The sequence below is a fragment of the Pholcus phalangioides genome, unplaced genomic scaffold (genome assembly GCF_987345545.1).
Source record: "Pholcus phalangioides strain wild (caught in Gottingen) unplaced genomic scaffold, Ppha-v1.0 ptg000009l_1, whole genome shotgun sequence".
NCBI classification, from domain to species: domain Eukaryota; kingdom Metazoa; phylum Arthropoda; class Arachnida; order Araneae; family Pholcidae; genus Pholcus; species Pholcus phalangioides.
In genome coordinates this window covers 36,645,918-36,656,097 of record NW_028301602.1, presented here as the reverse complement: position 1 = coordinate 36,656,097, position 10,180 = coordinate 36,645,918, and the positions used below count along the sequence as shown (strand labels likewise).

The 10,180-nt window shown below is 41.6% G+C and overlaps 1 protein-coding gene across 1 annotated transcript; it reads right to left on the bottom strand.

The window, feature by feature from the left end:
• Positions 1-1,290: 1,290 nt before the first annotated feature.
• LOC149082995 (mitochondrial inner membrane scaffold 2-like) lies at positions 1,291-5,872 on the bottom strand. The gene is made up of 3 exons (XM_089236044.1): positions 5,270-5,872; positions 2,721-2,889; positions 1,291-1,644 (listed from the first exon to the last, which is right to left on the bottom strand). Exons 1-3 carry the CDS (start codon positions 5,505-5,507, stop codon positions 1,425-1,427), a joined length of 627 nt encoding a protein of 208 aa, XP_089092170.1. The 5' UTR covers positions 5,508-5,872; the 3' UTR covers positions 1,291-1,424.
• Between the last annotated feature and the right edge of the window lie 4,308 nt (positions 5,873-10,180).

Here is a 10,180-nt window from a genome sequence, read left to right as displayed (position 1 = left end):
TTCAATAACATTTGTGTAGTGCACATCAGAGGTCTGTGGGGGCCTCATTAAAATGTTGAATGTGGTCAGAGCTGTGTCGAAGGTGTATCTAGAGCTTGGTGCTAGGCTCGTCATTTAGGGCCCCCCCCCCTGGCTTTTGAAAATACACTAAAAATGGTATATATATACATACATTAAGTACATATGCTTTGCCTTCCCCCCCCCCCCTGGAAAAAGTTGAAATGTTGGTCCTGCTTGATGCTTATCTTTCTTTCTCAAGCATTCAGTTATGTGTATTAAATGGACAATTGTGAACCATTGGTGATGAAGTCCCATGACAATTATAATTAGTATCGATTGCACAAAGCTTGTAGAGGGTCCTGGAGGACAATGATGCCCAAGTTGATCTATTGAACAAGGCTAGGTCCTTTCTTTTTTTACTCTATTTTTGAGCTGTTTGAATAAAGAAGGTTCTTGTGCATAGTCTCCCAAACTTTTTGTTCCATCGCCACCCCCCAAACTCAAGTCAGCCCATAAGATCCTATACTAAATCCATAGCTTCTACCTGGGGGTGATATTGCCCACTTTGGGAAAAACTTACAAATCTTAGGTACCAGGTTGCTATTTGGCAATTAAAAATTGACCAAAAGTTTCTATACATGTTTACTAAATCGGAATCTAGAGGCAATATAAATTTTTTGGAACTTTGTTGATGCATCTACCTATATCAGTGTGTCCCAAAGTGGGCAATATTGCCCCCTGGTGGGCGATGGAATGGTCCAAGGGGGCAATAGAACCTACTGATTTAACATAGGGATCCTATGGGTTTACTTGAGTTGGGGGGCAATGACAGGAAAAAATTTCTGATGAAGGGGGCGATGGAACAAAAAGTTTGGGAGACTATGACCCCCCAAAGCAGAATGTTTTGTGGCGTTCTGCAACAAGCCCTCAGCTGACTTAAAATGTTCTGCGGTAAAAATTCGCATATATATAATAGCATTTTTCTACACTTTTCTTAAAATTCTTCCAGATTGTTCTGCAACAGCACTGGTTGTTCTGCAACGTACGTCACAGATTTCGGCATATTCTGCTTTGGGGTTATGACCTATATGAAAGGAGGTTAATTAGTCCTAGAAAAGTTAAAAAAAAAAAAAATTGGACTTTTTTCTTGAAAATAAACGTGTTTGGCTCCTGAGAAATTTAGCTGACACCTAATCCCCACCCTGGATTTGTCAATCCCTTGTATATAGGCCTAGAGTTCTTGTTACAAGCTGTACTCAATTTTGACTATCTAAATAAAAAGTCATCAGCCAATTTCCCATCAATTTATTTGACTAATTAACAAAAATATATTTGAAATTTGTAATAGATAATGTATAATATAAATGTACATATAAACAATTTAAGACTCTGAAGGATTCCTAATGTACATTAGAAAAAAAAAATCACTTTTTACATGTGTTTGGATCCTTAATGAAACCTTTCCTTCTCAAGTATTTAACAATAAATGGCGTGACAGTTAGGGTTGTTCCTATTCTCACAGGAGCGAAGAGCTTATGTACAGCATAGGCAATAATCATTGTGCTTCCTTCAGATGCCAATCTGTTTGAAACAGTTTGTTCAGAGAAGCCCAGAAATTTCAGTGTAGCAACTACATCTAAGCCACTGTTTGAAAAGAATAATGGTAAAAAAAAAAGATTTAAATCATGACACACAAGCTCAGATACTTATGGATTCTTATAGACTTGATTTAAACAAATGGAACCATATTTTTGTCAAGAAAATATTTCAATTGGAATGATTAATAAAACATATTTATGAAAAGTTGCATATAATTAATATCTAAACTATCATCCAGCTCATCTTTACATGTCCTATGTTTTTCCCTTATCACTAACTCCACATGGAAAAGATATATCTTTTTCATGTGGAGTTAGCGGAAATTTGCTTAAAATTGAGTTGGGGTCATTCAAGTATTACATCACTGTCGATGGGGAGGTTCAGATTTGCTGATTTTTGATGGGGGGGGGGGGCATTTAAATGATGGTTACGTCACCAACACCCTTTATAAAAATATGAAACATTCTTAATGGCATCTTTACTAGGAATGGGAAAAACGAGAAACCTTTCTCTAGTAAATCTCTCTGACCTCATCAAACCCCCCCCCCCTCCCATGTCCTGTCTCACTTATAGTGGGAGAGGGGGTAGGCTAAACAGTTTTGTGCCCACTCATTGCATCACGTGTTGTTTTTAAGAAAGATTTTAAGACTCCCGTACATAAGCAGATATATGTTCTTCGAATGGGAGGTGGGGGGGGGGGGATTGTTTACTTACCTCTGCGAGCCAAAGGGCAATCTCAATCAGAGGCATATGCAAGTTTGAGGAAGCACAAAAGGCATAGGGGTCGGGTCACAAAGAATTTCTATGAAAGAAATTTTGAGTTCTTAGCCTTCATACAGCATTGAAATTAACAAATTGATTATAATAACATATAAAGGCATTTTCTTCCGATATTAAATTTTGTTTTTGCATCAAAAATCAATTTTTGTTGATTGTCTGGGGGGGGGGGTGATCAAAATGTCTAAAAGTCTGCTGACCTAATACTTGAATGGCTCCTTATGCACAATTTGAAATATCCTTACAATATGAAAAAAGTGAAGTAAGTTTATTCATAAGATTCTCTGTATGATTTAGTCCATATCAATACTTGTATTGGAATCAAATTTAAAATTATTTATTACTTAGAGACAGCCACATAGCATACACCCAGTGATGCAAGTGAAATTCCAACATGAAACACTATCACAGTAACACCATAATCCTTGACAGCTTTCATAAGTTGTGCTTTCTTTGTGGGTTTCACATCATTCATGGGAGCTGCATTTGAATATGTCTGTTTTTCATTTGAATCTGAAAACAAATATATTTTTTATTGCAAATTATGAGATAATTCTATATGTGTGGGGAAGATTTTTTTTAAATCAAAAATTTAAAAAAAATATAAATCCAGTGGAACTTTGATCTACCTAGAGTCTACTAACCGATGCATTTCCACAGACCAAGATTTTTCAGCAGTTATAATTTTGGGCTGTGGAAAAGTGCTAGTTGAGAAGGGACAAACTTATTCTGCTTTTCATCAGAAATCAGTAATGCAGCAGAGTTGATAGCCCTCAAAAAGTGTTAAATTAATATAAATTGATTAAAATAGCATTCAAAGATATCCTCTTTCGATAGAAATATTTTTATAAGAAAATGAAATATATTCCTGCGGATGCCTCTATTTATGCCCTCTTAGTCCATATAACTTCAAAAATATTTTGAAGATTTTTCCCATTTGTGAAGACATTTTGCTCATCTAACTTCAACAAACATGTGAAAAAATTATTGCCCTCAAATTTTAGTGTCCCATGCAGCTAGGTTCTACACCATACACGTGTCTCGTAAATATCCCTTTGGAAAATTTCTAACAAATTATCGAATGTGAGGCATGTGTATATGTTAGGGCTATATATATGCATAGTCCTCAAACCATAAGATGAAACTTGACTATTAGACATGTAATGTCGGATTATTTCATTCTTTTCTTGAAGCCAAACATGAAAGAGCTCAGTTACTGACGGGAGATTCTCGTTGTAAAATTGCTTTACCAAAACAAAAAGAATAGACTTGTCCAACGTGACTCTGCATAGTTAAGTCTTACCTTGCTCTTGGAAGATTACATATATGTGTGTGTGTGGTCCTAACATGTTTATGATGTCAGAGTTGTGAGTGTTTTGTGTTCAGTAGTCAAGAACGGTCTTCCACATTGAAAGCGGCAAATGCCTTAATTTTTTTTTGTTTATATAAGTATTATGTTGGAGGTCTGTCTGCTCTCTATGGGGAAATTTTTTTTTAATGGGAGACTGGCTTGTATTGGCATGTTGAATATGTATGTGCAGCCAACAGCAGATGCTTTATATGGCCATGCTGAAACAGTGTTGATCAGAGTTTCATTAACTTTTTGTTTTATCACATCATTCTTCAGAATTTTTATTTCATTCTCTCCCCCAACTCATGACAGCCCCAATGCAGCCGAATTTATGTCACATCCTTAGCTTCTACAATCCTTCCCGGGGAATATTATTCATTTTGGGAAACATATATAGATCAATCTTAACATTTTCAGAAAGTGGTTTCATGAAGCATTAACCCTTTCAGTGGCAATTTGATCCGCTTAATTTCTGTCACCCCAAGATAATTCAACTTCTAAAATGCAATGAAGCTGTTTTTACAATAAAACATGTTTTCCATCACCCCTCCAACCAATCAACTGCAGTGGATAGAGTCGCCGCTGTAGTAGTCGAGTGATCATAATTACAGACTCGCATTGCGGGGACCCAGGTTCGAGCTCTACAGTAGTGGTCAGCTAAAGTGGGTGTTCTGTGGTTCCCAACTTCAAGGTGCGAATGTGAGCCGATCTCTCCATTAAAAAGTCTAGCCACAGAGCAACTAGCTTACAAACAGTACAAATATTTGGTCATTACACTTCAGAAATATAGATGGCAGCACTGAAAAATCAAACACAACACTAGCTAAGCTCTCAGACTGTTAGGTACACACACTTACACTTCCGGCACAACTCACTAGGTAGTAAATTGTCCATGGCGATAGACCTGAGTGCTCAGTTTGAAAGAAAGAAAAGTAGATAGAGTCAGCTCTTGTTCAACATTAGATAAGAAGGAGCGAGAAAAATGAAGAAAATATACGCTCAGTATAAATGACACAAAGATTTTTCTCCCCCAATAGATGCCCGTAACTAGATGCTTGATCAACAGGAGCAAGCATGCATTTTGGTGTCCCCCCTTGTAATGTTGAAGGGTGAAATTTGCCCCTACTCTCCCCTCTAAATGGGGCACTCTTAGTACTGATTAACAAGTGTATGACAAATAGATATATCTTGGACTGGGGGGGGGGGCAACTGCCCCGGGTAGCAGTTTTAGGCGTAGAACAAAGAACACCGTTATAAACCTATCAAATTTTAAAGTTGTGGGAGCGGCAAAATCCGAGAAAAGGCGGTGTCTCGGACCGACATTACATAGGCGGCGATAGACTTGGAAGTCTGGGGGCACGATGATGTCAATTCTTTCTCTCATTTATACATTAGATCAGTCAACTCCACCTTTGACGCTGGGGGGCAATGCCCCTCGTATCTCCACCCATGCGACATTATCGAATCGGATCAATTTTTGATAATTGAAAAGAAATAAAAAGTCGAAGCATAAAAAGTTGAAGCAAGTTAAAAAAAAAGTACTTGTTAGCTTATTGGACGAAAACAGCTGTCTTGTGCTGCCGTAAACACAGGCTGAATAATTAAACCCACTTCGATAATTAGGATGAATATTTAATTTATTGTTGCAGTAGGTTACGTAGCGAAAATAATGTGAATTTTTCGATGTGTGCCAAAGTTGTTGATTGAACAATTTGTAACCCAACGGAAGTTTCCTCATGATGCTGCTATTAGCAAATAAACGATATCTTAACGATCCCATTTCAAGAATACTACTAGTCTCCCTCTCTGAGACAAGATGAACGGCTTCAACTCAAATTTTATAAATGGAACTAAACTATTCAGGAAAAGAAAAATTGTGGGGGTAGCACAATCTTTTATTTGAGTGAGGCACTTTGAGCTAAAGGAAAGCTTATCAGTGGAGTGAGGAAACCATATCATCACCAGTTGTTACCAAAAAAAGAATTCTTTCGTCAAACAAATGCTAAAGGTGAGCAAATTTGCTAATTATTGCTAAAATCACCGAAAAATTGCCAATGACAAAAAACGAATATTCAGGCTTTCCTAGGAGCCCTCACGCCAGCGTTTTACGTCGGGCTGGGCTAGGCGGTGGCCACCTAAAAAGCCGGGTTTTTCTAGGAATAGGAAAAGGTTTTCTACGGTGCGTGCAGCGTGATTGGTTAGAAAACTTGAATTTCAGGTTTTTAACCAATCGGCGTTTTCACGTTGCTCACGGCGCAGAAACTCTACTCCTAGGAAAACCCAGACTAAAGCCGGATCTTTTTCCTTGAAATCATGAGACGTGGCCCTCTCATCGTAGTGATTCTGTATCTTCTCGGAGCCGATGCTTATCCGGTCTTTGGCGATTTGACGATTCGTCCCATAAGCACCTGCGATCGTGAGAATTCAGCATTCTCGTGGGCGGCTCTCGGTAACGGTCCCAAGATGTCTCTGGTGATTATTTTCTCGAACGTCGCTTTAACGTTGTGATGTTGAAGGTTGACCTGGGTGTGCTTCGGAGGATTTTTGCGGGCGGTGCAGGTGTCGCAATTCTTGCACCACTCTTCCACATCGGTCCTGGATTTGTCTTAACAGACTCATTCACGGACCTTCTGGAGAGTCTTAATCATGCCGAAATGTCCACCGATCGGGCTTTCGTGCAATTCCTTTAATACTTCTTTTGCAGAAGGAGTTGCCACCGGAAAGTCTTTTCATCCTCCGACTCCCATTTGCGGTACAGCACGCCATCTTTCATCTCCAGGAAGTGTTCAGTACCATTTGGTCATCAGACTGGTTTATTCCCCCGGTAGATTCAAGTTCATTATCGGTCGTATGTCGGGATCTTCTAGCTCCAAGGGTCTTCACTTTGAGACTTGAGATGTTATCTGTCCCACTACAGGGTTCACTGGCTCGTACTTTTCTTCAGCCTTGACGCAATGATGACGGTTCTGTGAACCCAGCCCTCTTTTCAGGGCGTCGTCATTTTTATGCGCTTTTTCTTTCCGAGGCTGGATTCCTCTTCGTGCCATTGGGGATAAACACTTTTTCCGCTTCCGGAATGGTCATCACTTTCTGTGGAGGAAATTCGTCACAACCACATCCAAGTAGGGCGATGTTTTCCCTCAGCATGTGCAGCTGGTCATTTCTCATGTCAAAGGAAAATCCATGTTTCCTCATGAAGTCCAGTCCGATGATACACGGGTCTTATGTTTTGCCACGAAGACGGTAAGTCGATAGGCGACCGTGGTGTACTTCACTGAGACTTCCAATTTACCGCGCACAGTCATTTTCTCTCCCGTGACTCTGCAGCGTCAACGGTGGTGGTACGTAAAGAAGTCGTTGCTGGAATTTTTGAGCCAGGTCCGTCCTGACGACGCTCACGTTGGCTCCGGTGTCGATTACCATTTTACATGGGAGTCTATCCATTTCGCCTCTCACGTAGAGTTCATGGTCTCCACCATGCAGCTGTGACTGAGCATGAGCTCCACAGGTGGACTTTTTCAGGGCTTTTCCAGCACACCCGTGACTTGTCTTTCCGGCTCCCACGATCGTTGATGGCACTCTTCACGAGTTCTTTCAGCTCTCTGATGATGTCCGCCGTAGAGTCCTTCGCAACAGCACCCTATTCGTTTTTCTCTCCTCGCAGCTTGCCGGGTTGCTACGAATTTCATAGCGTAGACCAGAGCACTTCATTATAATAGCGTAGATCAGAGCGCCTGCTGGATGTAGGGGTCCTTGGCGGAGTCGACGAAGCACTGCAGGGTCAGTCCATCCTTGATGTCCGGCGGGAAATCGAGATACGCCAACTGTGAGAGCCTCTCGATGTCCATGGCCAGTTCCTGTAATGTTTCCCCGGTTCTCAGTTACAGCCGGTGGAAGTCTTTCAGGTAGTTCTCTTCGAATCAGCTCGAGTGCGTTCGTCCGAGCTTCATAGCTGGATCGGTTCTCGACGGCAAGCGTCTGAAGCACTTCAGCAGCTTCCTATCGGAGAAAAACTCGTATTTGAGAAAAAAACTCATAGTTTAAAAAATTAATTGCGGATGGCAGCACTACACATAACAAACATTACACAGAAACAAACTTCACAATACGTACACGCACATTCCAACATGTACCAATTCGTTAAGATGTGTATACACTAGCGCTCCGATCTTGCAACACACGACCCCCTGCAGCGGTTCTAATCAGCTCGTGGGTACACAAACAATCTTTGTGTTTGTTGAAAAACCCGATTCCTGATGGGTTCAGTGAAAACAGCCCAAGAATCGTTCACAACACTGTACAAATTACTGACCAGCCAATGGCGAATGCTTTCATTGCATGATCCGTAAGCTCGTGTGTACGCGTCTGTAGGAATTCCGGAGAGGAATATGGACGAGGTTTTTAGTAGTAGTAGCTTCCCCTTGGAGTGCGGTAGCTAGGTAGTTGGCTTTGAGAACAGTCCCATCCATTCGCAGAGGTGATCATCTCGAACTGGGTCCTGAAGATTGGCCACGATGTCCTTCCGTCATATGTCGAGGGCTTGATGTTCGGCCGACTGACATCAGCTATGGCTGGCAGGACATGGTGAGCGTCCGCGGTAAATGTAGGCTCTTGAATTTTCTTTCCTAGCATTGTTTTCTTGTATTGTGTTAGAGAACTTCTCGTCGACTGCATTCATTTCTTGGGCAGCGCGTTTTGCCGACGTTCTCTTAGCTCTTGCGTTTTCTTTCGACTTCAAACCAGTGCATGCAGACGACAGAGTAGCTGATGCCAAGGCCATATAATATAACCGTCCTGATCTGATGCGCCACGCTAGGAAAACACAAACGCTTAGCGTGATTATGTAACACGTTTCTACTGGCGCAAAATGGTCTAATTCGGCGCAAAAACCTATTCCTAGGAAAACCCGGTTTCAAGGTAATACATGTGAAGGAAAAAGAAAACTTTTCAGGTAGTCGTCTGTTAAGGGCGACAAAATTTCTAGGACCGCTCTGACGTCGGGCGTGATTGGCTGACTGCTTCTGGAACAGTCAAATACGTCGTGCGCCGCGCGTTTTTCCGATGTTCTCTTCATTTTTCTTTTCTTCAATTATTTTTCAATGAGCAAAATGGCAAAAGAAACTTGGATATGCTCACACAGAACAGCTAATATCTCACGCTAGGAAGAAACAAACGCGTAGTGTGATATAGGAAAAGCAGTATGTCTGTTTTCCTACAGAGCGCAATAAGTCTTATGCCAGCACTTTAGGTCGAACCAACTGTTTCTGGAGGAGTCAAAGCAGTAAGCGCCACGCGTTTCGTCGATCTCGTCAGCCAGGTATTCCTAGGGCCGCTGTGGTGGTCGAGTGGTTATAGAGACGGACTCGTCGCATCGCGAGGATCCGGGTTCGAACCCCACCGTCGCCGCAGTGGTGGTCGGCTGAAGTTGGTTTCCTGTGGTTCCCAACTTCGAGGCGCTAATGCGAGCCGATCTTCCCATTGAAAAGTCTCGTCACAGAAAGAGCAACAGGCCTACAACGATACAATTATTCAATCATTACACTTCACTATCATAGTTAAAAAAACTGGTGGCAGATGGCAGCACATAACAAGCATTACACAGAAACAAACTTCACGTCAGGTTTCACTACGCATACACGCATATTCCAACATGTACCGGTTCGTTAGAGGTTCCGCAGAGGAATATGGACGAGGTACATGTATGGTTTAATAGTAGTAGTAGGTATTCCTAGGAGTAGGATTTCTGCGTCGTGTGTGCAGCGTGAAGGAGGGGATTGGTTAAAAACCTGAAGTTCAGGTTTTTTAACCAACCATCGTTTTCACGCTGCACGGGGCGCAGATAACCTGCTCCCAAGAAAACCCGGCTTTCATTTCAGCCGAGTTTTTCTAGGAGCAGGTTCTGCTACGCATGAACCAAGTAGGACCATTTCCCGTCGGCAGTGTAACTATCGATGGAGGTATTATATGGGGTACTAGATAATACCTCGTGATTTTATCACGCCACGCGTTTGTGTACGCCACGCTAGTATGGCGCATCATCTGTTCTGTCGTCTGCATGTCTACGTATTTTTGACATTCTGAACAATAAAAAATTAAAGGAGACCTGAAGGAAGGGGAAAAAAAAACAACAAAAGTGAACAGAAGATAGGTGAAATATGTGCATGGCGCACGATGCATTTGACTCCTGCAGAAAGCAGTCGTCGACCAATCACGCAGGACGTAAAGTGCTGGCGTGAAGCGTGTTGCACTCTGTAGGAAAACAGTTATACCGCTTTTTCTATTGCTGAGTAGATGGCGTTATAAATCTGCTGAAAACCCGGCTTTCCTGCGGCCGAAGATCCAGGAAATATAGGTTATATTATCACGAAAATGAGAAACTTTGCCTAGTTTTATGGTCACACTATACTGATGGGATGATAGCCTATCGTTTATATTTACTCCTTCAGCTCTTCT

What these genes read in the sequence shown, in the direction of transcription:
- LOC149082995 (XM_089236044.1), bottom strand. Translation starts at nt 5,507, where the DNA reads ATGGGATCGTTAAGATATCGTTTATTTGCTAATAGCAGCATCATGAGG. An exon ending in TTCGTCCAATAAGCTAACAA is followed by an intron (nt 2,890 to 5,269) that starts GTACTTTTTTTT and finishes ATTTGTTTTCAG; the next exon opens with ATTCAAATGAAAAACAGACA. An exon ending in TGCTATGTGGCTGTCTCTAA is followed by an intron (nt 1,645 to 2,720) that starts GTAATAAATAAT and finishes CTTTTCAAACAG; the next exon opens with TGGCTTAGATGTAGTTGCTA.